This window comes from Pantherophis guttatus, chromosome 13, assembly GCF_059756535.1.
Source record: "Pantherophis guttatus breed Tessera chromosome 13, ASM5975653v1, whole genome shotgun sequence".
Taxonomy (NCBI): domain Eukaryota; kingdom Metazoa; phylum Chordata; class Lepidosauria; order Squamata; family Colubridae; genus Pantherophis; species Pantherophis guttatus.
In genome coordinates, this window is record NC_142075.1 from 22400996 (window position 1) to 22418688 (window position 17693).

Here is a 17693-nt window from a genome sequence, read left to right on the forward strand (position 1 = left end):
CTCCCTTTGTAACTCTGATGGAACGGAGTGAGGAAGTAGATCCTCAGGAGGGAGGGGTGCAGTCCAGAAAAGTAAGAAGCAACTGGCTATTATTGTGTGTGTGAGAAAGAGGGTGAAGACAGCCTCTCCTTAATAGTTCCCAAGAGTATATTACAGATAGTGGACCCCTTAATCTGGCAAGATTCTGTCTATAGGTGTAAAAACTATAAAGATCTCATGGATGAATCACCATGTTTCATGCTTGGTTTTGACATTTTGTGTTGGGTTGACATCAACCCAACATAACTGTATCATAAACCGGTCTGGCTTTGGAAGAGATGGCCAATGTATTTCTTTGTTCTTCTCCACCTTCTTCTCCAACTCTAAGTCCATGGGTTCCATCAGCCACTCAGCCAGATCTTTTCTTGCCCTCTTTTCTCCTACCTGTGGATATCCATGGTTGTTCACCCGAGGGACATCAAAATCCTCCATTACAGGATCTGGGAAATTCACCACGGTCAAGGGAACTGGAGGGGCATCAGGCAACCGAGCGTGCATCTCCTGTCTTTAGAAAGAATGAAAAGGGCAGAAGAATCATTTCCTATCCACAGCTTGGCCGCCATTTGATTGTTGGCGAGAGGATTCTAATTGCAGCATAATCCCAGTCCTGTAGACATCTTCTCAAAAGGAAGTCCTGTATTACTCCACAGGGCTCATTGTACCGTACAATGCAGGCTGCTCAGAAGTAAATTGTACCAAGCTAAAAAAAAATTCCAGGCAAATCCTGGTGCAAGAAATATTCATGGCCTTGCATAACTTTTGACTTTTCTGAACCGATCCCTGGGCAGAAAAAATTAAAAGGAGATACGTAGTTATATCAGTGCTGAAATCCAATTTTTTTTTACTACTGGTTCTGTGGGCAGGGCTTGGTGGGCGTGGTGTGGCTTGGTGGGCGTGGCAGGGGAAGGATACTGTGAAATCTCCATTCCCACCCCACTCCAGGGAAAGGATACTGCAAAATCCTCATTCCCTCCCCACGCCTGGGGAAGGATATTGCAAAATCTCCATTCCCACCCCACTCCAGGGGAAGGATACTGCAAAATCCCCATTCCCTCCCCACTCTTGAGGAAGGATATTCCAAAATCTCCATTCCCACCCCACTCTGGGGCCAGGCAGAGGTGGTATTTGCCGGTTCTCCGAACTGCTCAAAATTTCCACTACCGGTTCTCCAGAACCTGTCAGAATGTGCTGGATTTCACTCCTGAGTTATATCACATGATTCAGAAAAACCAGAGAGCTTGGAGTGAATTGCCATCGTCCCCATTCATGTCATTTAGAGGTCAACTTTCTTAGGAAGCCTCACTGTTTCTTCTCTGGATCTTCAGGAAGTTAGTACACAATCCCAATGAAGTTGCCACCTCACACATGCATGCACATTCCTTATTCAGGATCTATTACTCACATGTAGGCTCCAAGGTTGTTCACTATTCTAGCAACGGCTTTAACTTTGCCGTCAGGCTGTGCAAGAGGTTCATTGATCCCCTTGAGGAAAACCTAAAATTGGAATGAAAATGGAAAAGATCAGGAACAGATTCCCAAAGCACTGTGGGAAAGAATATTCCCTGAACTCTTCCCCTGTAGAATTGTGTCAATTACTTGAATTATTGAGTTTTTTTTTTTTTTTAAATCATCCATGGAAGTCCTTCTTTCGATTTCTTTGAAATTCAATTTCTTTCAAAGTCCACCAAGTTCTAAATGTGTGCAATTTGAGGCATCATTAAATGGCCGAGAAATAGTTGTTTGTAAAGTAAACAAACATTTTTGAGCAGTTTAAAGGATGCTTCATATCACACATATTTTGACACCAAGAGAAGCAATGGTCAAATTTCTCATCTTAAAAAAAATAATCACATGTCTAGCTCCATTTGACTTATTCATTTTTTTCAAGTTTTTTATTTTATACATATACATACATATATATCTATATCTATATCTATATCTATCTATCTATCTATCTATCTATCTATCTATCTATCTATCTATCTATATGGTGTCATACATTCTAATAGAAATAAAACTAGTAATTAATCAGTTATTACATTCAACCAACTTCTATATTTCTAATAATAATACACATTTATATTAACTTGCAGGCTGTCATTATTCAATTATTCCATGTTTTCTCTTGTTATTGCTTTTATTACATTATATAAAAGTGTTTACACTAATATTCCCCCTTTCTCTATCTCTTATTCTAGCTTTTAATCATGTCACCCTTTATTAAGAAACATATTCTTTCTATCCTACTTAACTTCTAGCCGTGTCACCTACCTAAAAAAGAAGAGAGAGAAAAAGAAAAGCAAATCAGAACAACAAAAAAGAGAAATCATCTATCCATCGTCTCTTGCCCGCTTCAATACTTTAATTGCTATGCTTTTTTTTTTTTTTTTTTTTTGACTTGCCTCCCATATTCCTCTCTTGGATCTTTATCTCTGTCTGCATCTACTTCTTGGCTCTTCAGTCTAGGTATTTCTCCCGCCTCTACCCTCTTCCACTGCCTAGTTTCCACAAAGGATGCTTCATATCACACACATTTTGACACCAAAGGGAAGCAGTGGTCAAATTTCGCATCTTAAAAAACAAAACAGAACCCATGTCTAGCTTCATTTGACTTATTCATGAAGCTCTCTGTGACCCATCTTCCCAATGGCTTGGATTTAATAATTTTTTAATTCCTTGTTCTGGCTCTCACCTCTAGCCCTGTGTAGTTCACTCCAGCATAGCGTGGGATGAGGCTACGTTTACGAATGATGGAGACGTATAACTTGGTTCCTGTTTGGTCCTTCTTCCGAGGCTGTTTGAAGGAAAACCAAAACCAGAATGAAAAGAGATCGAAAGGTGTAAACAAGACCCTAAAGCAAGCAGTAGGAAGCTGACGGGTTGTTCTTGAGATGGCTCTAAGGAACTCTAATTGATAAGTAAATCAGGAGTCGTTCATTACTGCTCATGCTACCCTGGAGAATCATCTAGAAAGTTCAATGCCATAAATTGCTCTGGTTGGCATAAAAGTAAATACAATAATTCTTCTTCCATTCCTGGAGAAAGAATGAAAGTGTCTTTCAACTAAGCTAACATCAAAGATTTGGCTATTGGGAAAGGCTACGGCCAGTGCCAGGGTTCCATATAATAGCAATAGTAATATCAATAGCACTTAGACTTATATACCGCTTCACAGCGCTTTGACAGCCCTCGCTAAGCGGTTTTACAGAGTCAGCCTCTTGCTCCCAACAGATGTCTTCTGGAGATGATGAAGCTCTGGATAACTTAGATTAAGGAGAAGACGTCCACGGTTTATAAACTCCTCCAGTACTATAGATTTATTTCACATCGTGTTCTCTCCCTTCTCAAAATTCTGAACCACTTTACTATCCTAACTTACCAAGAACTGTGCCCCAATACAAAGAAGCGTGAAATTGAATGGAAAGTGTTACTCATTGTTTTGAAATATGCAGATCAACCAGTTCCCGATATAAAAACCCAGGAAGAGCGAATTCTTTACATATTTCTACCCAGAACTGAATTGTCACAATGTCTCTTAGCATCTGCAAACAAGGGACCACAAGACCGAAACCTTTCAATTGTCCCGTTTTTAATTATCGGTAAAGCACTCGTCTTTAAAAGCTTCCATAAAGGTTAAAATCACAAGCAATTCAGCCCTATAGAGATACTGGGGGAGGCCGAAACTAAAATGAACACAAATGGATTCCTGAGCCGTCACCAGACAGCTAATCATTATCATGTCATCAATACAAGCACTTTCCTTTAAAAAAAAAAAAAATCAGTCTTTGTGCAAATGGGTAAAATGTAAAGGTCGGATTTTTTTTTTTTTTTTTGGAGATGTCATAAAGAAGAATTTGCAGTTCCATTCTGCGTAGCACGATGGTTTCAAGAAACAATGTAAATGTTTGCATTTAAGGCATTTTAGCTTTCCAGGATGAATGGAAATATGTAGGTATCCATTCTCAGATGACGCAAGGGATGGTACTGAGTTTTCCTCTGTTTGTTCTATAGTTTCGTCTTGGAACAAAAGCTTTCTCCAGCATCCAGCCAAACCTGGGATTTGACTCAAGAGGCAGTCCCGAAGCCCAAACTAGACTTCGTTGACATATTCTATGAAGTCTTCCTTTCTCCTTTAAATTTCCTCTTTTTTTCTTTTTTCTTCTCTCTCTCTCTCTCTCTCTTTTTTTTTTGTACTTCTTCAATCTCAGAACACGCTCAATTGTTGATCTCATTTCTCACACACTGCTTGAGTTTGCTACTGTAGAAAGAGGGAGCGGTATTTGATGGAAGGAAAACAGGATATGTATTTTACATAAATGGGGGTTAGATAGAACAATAAAATAATGGAACAATAGAATGCTAGGAAAATGAATAGATGAACACAGATAATACAATGCTGATAGAACAATGGAATGGTAGAACAATTGGTCCAATGACTGATTGATTGACACAGTAGTTATACAGATGTAAAGAAAGAAGAATCGAAGGAAGGAAGGAAGGAAGGAAGGAAGGAAGGAAGGAAGGAAGGAAGGAAGGAAGGAAGGGATATGATAGATAGATAGATAGATAGATAGATAGATAGATAGATAGATATAAAGAGAGAGAGAGAGAGAGAGAGAGAGAGAGATACCATGTTTCCCCGAAAATAAGACTCTGTCTTATATTTTTTTAACCCCGAAATAAGCGCTTGGCCTTATTTTCGGGGAGGTCTTATTATTTTGGGGTGCATGGAGCAAGATGGGGCTCTTCTTACTGTCTTACCTGATTTCCAGCTCTGCTTTTAAATATTTTCGGGGAGGGCTTATTTTTGGGGGGAGGCTTATTTTAGCGCATGTGCTCAAAAGCCTGATTGGGCTTATTATCAGGGGATGTCTTTTTTTCGGGGAAACAGGATAGATAGATAGATAGATAGATAGATAGATAGATAGATAGATAGATAATGGATGGAGAAAGATGGATGGAGATCGATAGAAGATGGAGAGAGAGATGGAGATGGAGATGGATGGAGAGAGATAGATTATGGATGGCTGGATGAAGACACACTGACTGACAGATATATAATGGATAGAGATGGATGGATAAGAGAATAACAGAATAAAGGATTGGAAGGGACTTTGGAGGTCTTCTACTCCCTGCTCAGGTAGGAAACCCTACACTACTTCAGACAAATGGTTGTCCAATCTCTTCTTAAAAACTTCCAGTGATGGAGCATCCACAACTTCTGAAGGCAACTCTTTCCACTGGTTATTTGTTCTCACTGCCAGGAAATTTCTCCTTAATTCTAGGTTGCTTCTCTCCTTGATCCTGGATGGATGGATGGATGGATGGATAGATGGATGTATGGATCGATAGATGGATGGATGGATGGATGGATGGATGGACAGATAGATGTCTCCGTCTTCGCTACTCCTTCTCTTCCATTCCTGTTTTCTCACTGCTATTTTTGTGTCTTTCTTCCACTTTGGGCCTCTCATTCCTTCTGCCCGTTTTCACACACTCTCCACCAGCCGTGCCCCCACCCCCTTCCCTTTCACCGCTCATGCGGAAAAGCAAACATGTCAGGCTGTTTCTTTAGCTGCCTTTGAATGTCAAGTTGTTCCTTTTAATGCCTTTGATGCCGCAAAGATTAGTAACGGGGCCAGGGAGAGTTTTGCCTCTCTCTCTCTCCCTCCCTCTCCCTCCTTTATTTGGCTGAGCAACGGAAGTCCTTCCAAGCAAGCCAAGAATGTGCCTTCTTCAACAAAAATTGGGCAAAGGGTGAGGAGGGGACGGGCAAAGCAGACCCCTTGAACCGGTGGATTTTCAACAGCCTGACCAGCAACAAGATCTCGCTCCCCCTGTAGACGTTGTACTCTCTGCAAAGAGCATTTGAGAACCAAACCTTTTCGGTGACGGAACTTGGGTTTGAATAGAATAGAATAGAATTTTTTATTGGCCAAGTGTGATTGGACACACAAGGAATTTGTCTTTGGTGCCTGTGCTCTCAGTGTACATAAAAGAAAAGATACGTTGGTCAAGAATCATAAGAATAGAATAGAATAGAATAGAATAGAATAGAATAGAATAGAATAGAATAGAATAGAATAGAATAGAATAGAATAGAATAGAATAGAATAGAATAGAATAGAATAGAATTCTTTATTGGCCAAGTGTGATTGGACACACAAGGAATTTGTCTTTGGTGCATACACTCTCGGTGTACATAAAAGAAAAGATACGTTGGTCAAGAATCATAAGAATAGAATAGAATAGAATAGAATAGAATAGAATAGAATAGAATAGAATAGAATAGAATAGAATAGAATAGAATAGAATAGAATAGAATAGAATAGAATAGAATTCTTTATTGGCCAAGTGTGATTGGACACACAAGGAATTTGTCTTTGGTGCATACGCTCTCGGTGTACATAAAAGAAAAGATACGTTGGTCAAGAATCATTAGAATAGAATAGAATAGAATAGAATAGAATAGAATAGAATAGAATAGAATAGAATAGAATAGAATAGAATAGAATTCTTTATTGGCCAAGTGTGATTGGACACACAAGGAATTTGTCTTTGGTGCATACGCTCTCGGTGTACATAAAAGAAAAGATACATTCGTCAAGAATCGTAAGGTACAACACTTAATGATAGTCAAAGGGGACAAACAAGCAATCAAATCATATTAGGAAACAGTCCATATAAATCGTAAGGATAACAGCAACAAGGTTGCAGTCATAGAGTCATAAGTGGGAGGAGATGGGTGATGGGAACGATGAGAAGATTAATAGTAGTGCAGACTTAATGAATAGTTTGACAGTGTTGAGGGAATTAGCTGTTTAGCAGAGTGATGGCGTTCGGGAAAAAAACTGTCCTTGTGTCTAGTTGTTCTGGTGTGCAGTGCTCCATAGCATCGTTTTGAGGGTAGGAGTTGAAACAGTTTATGTCCAGGATGCGAGGGGTCTGTAGATATTTTCACAGCCCTCTTTTTGACTCGTGCAGTATACAGGTCCTCAACGGAAGGCAGGTTGGTAGCCATTGTTTTTTGGTAGAACGTAGCGCTCTGAGTTGTGGGGTTTTTTCCCCACAGCTTTTCAACGACAGGTTAAAATCATCCCGTCCAAGTTCTCATCCATGGGGGATATTCTCTTGCAGCCATCTCAACATCTGGTCCGCATCTGCTATTTTGTTCTCCTAATGGCTTCTCTTTGGTGTTTAGATTGCAAATGGGTTTTGTTTGCTTTTGTTAGGAACATTAGCCATCTGGAAGCATGCCCTGTCCCCACCTCCCCTTTGGTGGTGGGAAAGCTTTGAAGTGAAGAAATTGTTGCCGCAGCGCAAAGAAGTAGAATGGCTCAAATGTTAGGGTCCCAGAAATCTCGGGTAGCTTTCTTCTAGATGAGCTAGCTTGCCAGCTGCAAGGACTTTGGAGAAGAGCGTCCTCTTTTGATTGTGTGTTTGCATTTAAGTACAGAGATAGCAATAGCACTTAGACTTAAATACTGCTTTCCAGCCCTCTCTAAGCAGTTTACAGAGTCAGTCTCTTCTCCCAACAATCTGGGTCCACATTTTACAGACCTTGGAAGGATGGAAGGCTGAGTCAACCTTGAGCCAGTCAGGATCGATAAGGGCCTATAAGCCTATAAGGGCCCTTGCTGCTCTCTGAGCTTGTAGTTTTCTTGCAGATGTTTCATTACCCAACTAGGTAACATCATCAGTACTAGAAGGGAGTGGAGTTTGTGGAAGGAGGAGGAAGAGGAGGAGGAGGAGGAGGAGGAGGAGAACTATGGGGTCTTTGATGGTCCCTGAGCTTGGTTGTTTTCCTTGCAGATGTTTCACTACTCAACTAGAAGGGAGTGGAGTTTGTGGAAAGGAGGAGGAGGAGGAGGAGGAGGAGGAGGAGGAGGAGGAGGAGGAGGAGGAGGAGGAGGAGGAGGAGGAGAACTGTGGGGTCCTTGATGCTCTCTGAGCTTGGTTGTTTTCTTACAGATGTTTCATTACCCAACTAGGAAACAAACCAAATAACATCAGCAGTATAAGCCCTCCTTTCAACTGCAAACATTCTCCTTTAAAGTCTAAACAGGTAGATGACGTCAGCGGTCCCCTAATCTTTTTTTGGCACCAGAGACCAGTTTCATGGAAGACCATTTTTCCATAGACTGGGGTGGTGGGTGGAGAGGAGAAGCATGCAACTTAGATCCCACGCATGCACAGTTTACAGTAGGGTTCGCATACCCGCTGCTCACTTCCAGCTGGGCTTCCCGGTTCCTAACAGGCCATGGACCAGTACTGGTCCACGGCCGGAGGGTTGGGCACCCCTTGATTGCATGACTTACCAGCACCAAGGCACAGTGATAATGATGGAAAGGACGGAGGTATTTCACAGGGATGTTGTATTTCGCAAGAATTTCTTTGGAGTCCTTGTCAGCTACAATGAGAGACACATCTGGAAAGAGAGGAAGAGGGTAGACAAAGACGGTCAGATGTGGTCACCAAAAATTGCCAGTGAGCCAAACTTAGCTAAACGCTAAGGGAGAATCCTGGTCAGCACTTTTCCTTTTTATTTTCTTTCCTTGAAAGCAAACGGGGCGCCAGGCTGCTGCTTTTGATCAGAGCGGTGACATTTAATCTCCCAGCCTTTCCTGCCATTTCCCCAATCTAAATATCTCCCCCCAGGGGAGCTATTAGGCACATGAAAGAAAGAAAGAAAAAACACCCCCATGCAGATTCTTTGGTCATTGTTTCCCCTGCTCTGGGGAGAAACCGAGGCTTTCAATGGGGAGGGTGGCAGCTGATTGAGATCCGAAAAATAATGGAGTCGGGTGGATTAACAGCCCTTGTCTAAAAGACGCTAGTACAGTAAAAATTAGAGCAGAGCGCCTGTTTTAAAATTTAAAAGAGAACCAAATATCTATCTTTTCCTAGCTGTTGCAAAACTGATTTCTGTTTTCATTCATTTAACTCTCATGGACCCACTCCAAATGCTTGTTAGTTACTGAGAGCTCAGAATGCTACCAACGTAGATAGATGAGAGAGATGAGAGAGAGAAGAGAGAGAAAGAGGGATATAATGGGTGATAGAAAGAGAGAGAGAGAGAGAGAGAGAGAGAGAGAGAGAGAGAGAGAGAGAGAGAGATAACCCAGAGAGAGAGAGAGAGAGATAACCCAGAGAGAGAGAGAGAGAGAGGTGGGAGATAGATAGATAGATGATAGATAGATAGATAGATAGATAGATAGATAGATAGATAGATATGATAGTGGCAGATGAGAGATGAGAGAGAGAGAAGAGAGAAAGAGGGATATGAGGGGAGAGAGAGAGAGAAGAGAAAGAGGGATATGATGGCGATAGATGAGGGAGGGGTGAGAGAGAGAAGAGAGAAAGAGGGATATGAGGGAGATAGATAGATGATAGATAGATAGATAGATAGATAGATAGATAGATAGATATAGCATATATATATATAGAGAGAGAGAGAGAGCAGATAGAGATAGATAGATAGATAGATAGATAGATAGATAGATAGATAGAGATAGATAGAGATAGATAGATAGATATAGCAGAAATAGATAGATAGATAGATAGATAGATAGATAGATAGATAGATAGATATACAGAGATATAGAGAGATGAGAGAGATGAGAGAGATCAAGATTGCACACACACACACACACACACACACACACACACACACACACACACACACAGAGGGTGGGATGGAGATAGATGATAGACAGACAGATATCTCAATAGCCATCCCTTTACATGCCTCCTGCACTATAATTGCAGTAGGAAAACCATTGTATTGTCATCTGAGACAAGCCACCCGTGTGCTAATTTCTAATCTCGCCAATTATCATCCTTATGAGTTTCTAACATCGCTAAGCAGAGTTTTAAAAGCTGTGTGGCACAAAAGGCCCAGGCGAAGAAAACAAGCTCCCGTTCACTTGATAAAAACTCATTATTCTTAGTTTTACGTGTGAAAAGGGGCCTGAAGAGGCTTCCAGTCCTTCGGGACACCTCCCCTTTGTCCCCTGAGCAGAGAGCTCTGTCCTTGGTGCTGAACTGTAATCAGGCACTACTCGAAGGGAAGACGAAGGTGTGATAAATAGTTGATGGTGTATCCATTTTGGTTTGGAATTTACATCTTTGGGGGGGGGGAATATCCACAGGGAATAGCTATGTTAGGCTGTGGTATAAAGAACTAAAAAAAAACCAAAAACCTTAAAGGGATTGTAAATGTTTGCATTTTTATCTGCAAAAATACACCTTTAGTTCTATTCCCATCCAAAGTTATCCAAAGTCTTTTCTTTCTCTTCCTTTCTAACACATTTGCGTATGTTTCATTTATTTTTTTCTATGCCACCTTTATTTTTTTTATATAAGGTTGTCAGAGATGTGGGGAAGAGGAGGAGAAAGGAGGGGAGGAAGAAGGGAAGGGAAAGGAAGGGAAGGAATTGCGATAGCGCTCTATTAAAATAAAAACTGAATGTCAAACATTAAAGGCATTTCTTAGACAATTAGAGAATTGGGGCATTATAGAATTTTAAAAAAAAAATTTTTTACTGCTCCATCAAAAATAGAACCCCCTAATAGCTAAGACTTCAATATGAATAAGGAATCGAATAGTTTAAGAATATGAAAGCAAAGCCAGACAACGAAAGTTGAACCAAATTTTTATGAAAATGGAGTGGAGGAGAGTTCAATCTTTTTAGTGGACCCAAAATAGGGACTTTTCAGAATTTGATAAGTTGAAGTAGGCTTTTTCTGTTCTTTCAACTGGAACAACAACAAACAACAACAACAAAAACGTACCACAAATGTAGACAATTTGTGTGGTCTACATTGGCTCACACCCTCTTCACCTTTCCTGACCTACTAAAATAAGTTCCAAAGGCTCCTATTTTTTATGATGGGTTGATCTCGGATGACCAGGCCATTCTCTTGACCCAACTTGAGATTGATCTAGATCATGAAAAATTCATCCAACCACACAACCGGTCCCTGGAGTTCAGGAGCAGAAAGAAAAAATGTGCAGAAACAATAGAAGAGTTCCAAATGTTATGCAACACCAGAAATTCTATTTTATCTCTTGCTACGCTTCCTTGAGAGATAGAGAAACCAAGATGATGGATTCTGAGGGAGTTCCCAAAGCTGAAGGCCAGGTAAAAGGGATGTTGGCATCATTGCTAAAGAAAAGGGGAAGGAGAAGGCATTGGTTGCATGTCCCAAAGGTGCTTTTCAAAATGCAACTGGGCTTCCTTGGTTTTTTCCTTGAAAATGTTTCGCTTCTCATTCAAGAAGCTTCTTCACCTATAAGAAGTGAAACTTTTGCAGGAAGTGGGTATGTCTAGTTTAATGAAAAGAAAGACTAGGGGAGACAAGATAGTAGTCTTCCAACATCTCATGGGCTGCCACAAAGAAGAGGGAGTCAAGCTATTCTTCAAAGCACCAGAAGGCAGGAGAAGAAGCAACCGATGGAAATTAATCAAGGCGAGAAGCAATTTAGAACTAAGAGAAATTTCCCGACAGTTAGAACAACTAATCAGTGGAACAACAAATTTTTAAGAAGAGGTTGGATAACCATTTGTCTGAAGTGGTGTAGGGTTTCCTGCCTAAGCAAGGGGTTGGACTAGAAGACCTCCAAGGTCCCTTCCAACTCTTGTTATTCTATTTTAAAGGGGAAAACAATGCAAGGAAGTCCAGTTGCCATTGGAAAAGAACCTTTGGGTCAACCATGACCTGGATGACTGAGACTCTCCATAAGCATTGGTTGAATGTGGGATGGAAGAAGTGGTGGAAGGTAGAATGGATGAAGGATTAACCAGGGTTACATAGACACCAGCCTCTTACAGGTGCCCTCTTCTTCCTTAACCAAGTTGCTGGCCTTGTTATCTTCGCCTAAGCCTCCATAGCATTTTCTGAGCTTTCTGAGAACCAGCTGAAGCTCAGATCTGACCTTATTAGGAAGTTCCAAGCCATTGTTGCTTTGTGTCTGGAGATGCTCTCCAGCCTGTCTTCCCGCCTGTCTCATTATCTTCCCCCAGCAGTCTTGTTCTCGCCGTGGCCATTATTCTTTGTCCCTCCAATCCCTTGCCCAGGAAGGAAGGCCTGCCTCTCCTGTGAGCCTTGACAATGGAAGAATAGACCCTCATTTCCTCAATCATTAGTTGCCAGTTGCTTTCCGTGTGACCCCACTATGACTGCTATGACTGAATAGATATCCACGGAGCAACAGTCTGCCTGGATCCTGCCCAATGCATGGATTTCTTTGTGTCTCTCTCTTCTTTTTCTCTCTCTCTCTCTTTCGAGATCCCTCCCATCTATTCCGTTTTTTTCTGATTGCAATCACTAACTCCAAGAACGCTGTGACTTCAGCCGCCACCTGGATGTCACTGTGATGGCCACCACCTAACCTCACAACCTCTTGATCAGAGAAGAAAGGATGACACCCCACTTAGTACCTTGACTCTTCTTTTCCTAAATTTAGGGACCAATGTTTTTTTTTTTTTTTTTTTTTTGCTATCAGGAGCATAAGCGGGGGCATGATGGCTCAACGATTAAAGACGCTGTACTTGACAGCTGGGAAACTGACAGCCTGGGTTCGAGGCTCCAGCGCCATGTGATGGGATGAGCTCCTGTTCCTTGCCCCCCAGCTCCTGCCAAACTAGCAGTTCGAAAGCAGGCAAATGCAAATGACAGGCCTGAAGGCCTAATGCAAAAGATGGCTGCCTTGTTTTTCTCCATCTTCCCTGAGTCTTCACGCTGCCCAGTTCCGGGTCGACATTCGGGGCTCAGGACCCCGGATAGCACCCCAGAGTCTAGGGAGCTGGTTGCCTGGCCCAAAGAGCTGGCGCTTGAGCAACCAGCACCAGTTCTTTGGGCGCCAGTTCTGCAGGTGCTGCGCCACTCCAGGAGATAATGACTGGGGCGATGCTGTTGGAAACGCAGATGGGTGGAAGCAGTGGTGAAATCTGAACCGGTTTGTTACCAGTTTGCTGGCCGTGCATCCATTCTGCGTGCCAAATGCGCACTGTGCGTGTGTGCACGCATATGCAGTGCGCATGTGTGGTGCGCACCAAATGTGCGCTGTACATGCCAAAAGGAGGCTTGGGAAGGTACGTAGAACAGCGAAGGGGGATCAGCTGTGCCACATGATTTAGCTTCACTAGAACCACGCAACACAGCTGATCATCGGAAATATTGGTTCAGAGGAACCAGTAGCTTTTTTTAACTACCGGTTCATCTGAATTGGAGCAAACCGGTAGCATTTCACCCCTGGGTAGAAGCATAGCGGAACAGATCCCAACCCTCGAATGGAGGATATTGGGGCAAGTGTGCCGCAAGCACTCCTGGGAATAGGTATCACTTTGATGAGAAGGTAACAGCGTTCCATGAGCCTTTGGCGGTATAGCCTTGCTGGCCACATGACCACAGCATTGACTTTGGACAATACCAAGAAGCAAAGATGGGCACCATGCCCTAGATTGGATAGGGAAAACTTTATTTTCAGGAGAAGCATTTGACATGTCTTTTGCTGAAGATGCTTTCCTTTTTCTTGGAGGGAATCTCCAGGTCTCGTGGGGGTGTCCTTTGGGGTGCTGCATCCTTAAAGGAGCAGGTCTCTGACTTGCAGGTCATGGCCCCCCAACTTGACTCTTTTGACTTGTCCTGTAGATGCCCCTAGGCCCCGTTGCCTGCCTTGTCTGTCTAGGCAACTGGATTAAACCAAAGGGACCTAACCTCGAAATTCTGCAGGCCCCTGTCTCTTCCTTCTGGGCTGACATAGGTAGCGAAGTACATCAAACACTGTCTTGTTTCACTGAATCAGGAGTCCTTAATGGAATTACCTGGAGTGCTACAACGGACTGACTGACTGCCGCTGGCTTCGTTTCGCCAGCGTCTGGCATTAATCTAATTGCTAACTCTAATGCCATTAGTATTATTATGATTACCCACATAACATCGCTCAGCTTGGGAGAATAAAGACCAAGTCACCAGGATGAATGGCCACCCGTCTTGGGAAAACTACCTCAATTATCAATCATCATTTCCCCATTAAGGTAAGCAACAGAGCTAGGAGGGAAAGAGACAGGGACAGCAGAGCACGGATCCTGTTTCCTAGCTGGGAGATAAGCTGGGCTATTTAGTAGATGATTATTAAATATAGACTCATTTGCTTGATGGAGAGAGGAAGGATTCAGGAGCAATCTTCTATATATATAAAAAAGGATGTGTGTATGTATGTATGTATGTATGTTTGTGCCAGCATAACTCTGGAATGGCTTGAGCAATTTCAACCAAACTTGGTACACAGATGACTTACTCTCTGGATAAAAATACTGTGGGGGGTAAGACATCCCTAACATCCCTCGGGGTGTGTGTGTGTCTTCCAGCATAACTCTGGAATGCCTTAAGCAATTTTAACCAAACTTGGTACACAGATGACCTACTCTCTGGATAAAAATACTGTGGGGGTAAGACATCCCTAACACTCCTCGGTGTGTGTTTGAGTGTGTGTATAAATAAATATAAATAAATAAATACCCAGGCAGTGCCAGGTTATCAACTAGTACTCTATACACAATCTGCTAGCTGGGTACCACGTCATATGTTTATGCCACCGAATTCAGTTCAGTTTGGCACGCAAACCTTTTTTAAATCTTGCATTCCGTTGATTGATTAAGTGCCAACAAGTTGGCATCAACTCTTAAGGACCATGTAGGTGTTCTCTAGGATCCTCACACCCCCCTCCAACCTGATCCTTAAGAGCTTGCAACCTTCCCCCCCCCCCCCCATCACCACCATGACTGAATCTATCCTTCTTGCTTCAGGTTGATTCTTTTTCCTCTTCCATTCATTCAGTCCCACCAAGTTTCTCAGATTTTCCAAAGTGGTCCCACCTTCTTCTCCTGCCTTGATGGAGTCAATTTCCACGGTCACTCTTTCCTCCCAGGTTGGAGCGTATGTGGGTTGTGCAGGCACATGGGTCACTGCCTGAGCCGGCTGTTTGCTGTCTTCTTCTGAAGTGGTTTTGCTACAAATGGAGAAGAAGGGAACACGTGACATAATTTGGGTGCTTGGTAGGTAGTGTTCTGTTCTGTTCTGTTCTGTTCTGTTCTGTTCTGTTCTGTTCTCCTCTCCTCTCCTCTCCTCTACTCTCCTCTACTCTACTCTACTCTACTCTACTCTACTCTACTCTACTCTACTCTACTCTACTCCTATTCATTTCTATATTTTACTCTATATTCTATTCTATTCTGTTCTATTCTATTCTATTCTATTCTATTCTATTCTATTCTATTCTATTCTACTCTACTCTACTCTACTCTACCCTACTCCTATTCATTTCTATATTTTACTCTATATTCTATTCTATTCTATTCTATTCTATTCTATTCTATTCTATTCTATTCTATTCTACTCTATTCTACTCTACTCTACTCCTATTCTATTCATTTCTATATTCTGTTCTGTTCTGTTCTGTTCTGTTCTGTTCTGTTCTGTTCTGTTCTATTCTATTCTAGCCTAGCCTATCTTTCTAGTAAATAGTGTTTGCTGATTTCTACATTCCTTCAATAAACATAGCTGCCTTAACAGATACCCTGTCATTTTCGTCCATGTAGCTATGTATGGGATCATTTCTACTTTTTGTATGCAACGCCTCCAACCTATTTTTCATATAAATTTCCCAAACAAAGGTTTTGCATGCAACGTTTGCCTAGACTTGCTCTCTTGAATGGCGTTTTGCCAGATCAGCATTTCAATTTGCAGAACTTCTCCAGCCAAGTATGAAAGATGGCCACAGACCTTCTCTGGTGCAGCCTATGCAACGTTCATGGCAGATTTATTCGAACTCCCTGGCGTAATTTATTTCCATCCATAGAATCATTTATTTTACCTCTCTACCATAACTTATTTCCAGACCTGGTGTAATTTATTTTACAGCCCTAATATAATTTGCATTGATTGGCAGGAGCTCCCCACGGTTTCAGATTTTTTAAAAAAATATCCTTCCCATCTCAATTTAGAAATGCTGAGCTAAGCTACTGGGTTTTCCTGCATGCAGATCTGGGCTCTGAACATGAGTGATGTCTATTCCCTAATTTATTCAAACCTTTCGGTCTCAGTCCTGCATTGGGGTAAGATAAACAGCTGTATTTTGGGAAGCTAATGAATTCCTTGGGTTTTTCCATACCATTCCTACAGAGAAAGTCCTTCCAAAGGCCAGAGTTTTGTTGCATCGAAGTTCTGTGGTCTCCTCTCATGGTAAAACTGGATGGATGAAAAAAAAAATTGTCCAACCAATCCTTGATGAGAAAATTGCTGCAAATTATTGTTATTCTTGTGGTTCATGGCACAGTCAGCCAGATATTTCAGGCTGGATTACCAATTTTGGATTCCTTGACTAACCACAAGTAGAACAAGTGAATGGACCTGCTGAGCTCATGGAGCATGTTGGACATGAATTTTGTGTACTTATTTCTCTTTATCTGGATGCACGAATAGGGAATCTATAAATATTCCTTACTGAGAAACATCCATATTCTACATGGGTCTGTGGCGACTGCTTTTTAGTTTTGGATTTCTATTGATTCCAACTAATCAATGCCATCATTTACACTTCATTCTCACCACAGCATTTCAACTCCCTGGAGATGGTGATTATTATGCATGCTACTATCCGACTGCATTAATGCCTCTTACCAAGTACAGAAGAACAGATCCATGCAGGAATAGAGAAAGAAAGAGACAAGCAGACTGGGAAAGGAGGAAGAGAAGTGGAGGGAAAGCCATCAAGAAGCTTGCACAGAAACCATCATGCTCAGGAGCCAAATACTGTCATGCAGAAGTATCCTCTTTCCATACATCTCAGCTCATGCTCATTTTTCCCCCCTTGCTCTTCTGAACGGATTCTTAAAATGCAGCAATTAATTAGATCAGAAATTGCAACTTCCTTCATGACCAATGTGTTTGGGAGAGAGATAATTGATGTAACGTCATTATATCCTTCCATTGCAAGCATGAAAATGCAACTGACATCCCAATTCAGGAGCAATTCAGGAAGGAAGGAAGGAAGGAAGGAAGGAAGGAAGGAAGGAAGGAAGGAAAGCAACAGATAGAAGGAGGGAAGGAGGAATGAAAGAAGGAAGGAAGAATGGAAAGAAGGAGATAGAAGGAGGGAGGGATGGAGGAAGGGGACAGATAGAAGGAGAAAGGAAAGAAGGAGACAGAAGAAGGGAGGAGGGAGGGTGGGAGAGAGGAAGGAAGGAAGGCTCAAGGTTGACTCAGCCTTCCGTCCTTTCAAAGGTAGGTAAATTGAGGACCCAGTTTGTGGGGGCAATAAGCTGACTTTGTATAAATATACAAAAGGATGAAGGCTATTGCTTAGCGCATTGTAAGCCGCCCTGAGTCTCTGGAGAAGGGCGGCATATAAATCAAATTAAAAAAAAAAAAAAAGGAAGGAGACAGATAGAAGGAGGGAAGGAAGGAGGGAGGGTGGGAGGGAGGAAGAAAGGAAAGAAGGGAGACAGAAGGAGGGAGGGAGAGAGGAAGGGAGGAAGAAAGGAAGGAAGGAGAAGGAGGGAGGGAGGGAGGAAGGAGAAAGGTAGAAGGAGGGAGGGAGGGAGGAAAGAAGGGGATACATAGAAGGAGGAAGGAAGAAAGGAAGGAAG

General features: G+C 42.1%; 1 protein-coding gene across 1 annotated transcript in view; it reads right to left on the minus strand.

The window, feature by feature from the left end:
* Positions 1 to 17693, minus strand: part of CCDC33 (coiled-coil domain containing 33) — a 101083-nt gene that overhangs the window by 43209 nt on the left and 40181 nt on the right. The window contains exons 5-9 of the mRNA XM_087878108.1: positions 14922 to 15055; positions 8358 to 8467; positions 2732 to 2833; positions 1442 to 1533; positions 424 to 544 (exon numbers count right to left, since the gene is read on the minus strand). Of these exons, the coding sequence (XP_087734234.1) occupies positions 424 to 544; positions 1442 to 1533; positions 2732 to 2833; positions 8358 to 8467; positions 14922 to 15055 (559 nt within the window). The remainder of the gene's footprint in view (positions 1 to 423; positions 545 to 1441; positions 1534 to 2731; positions 2834 to 8357; positions 8468 to 14921; positions 15056 to 17693) is intronic.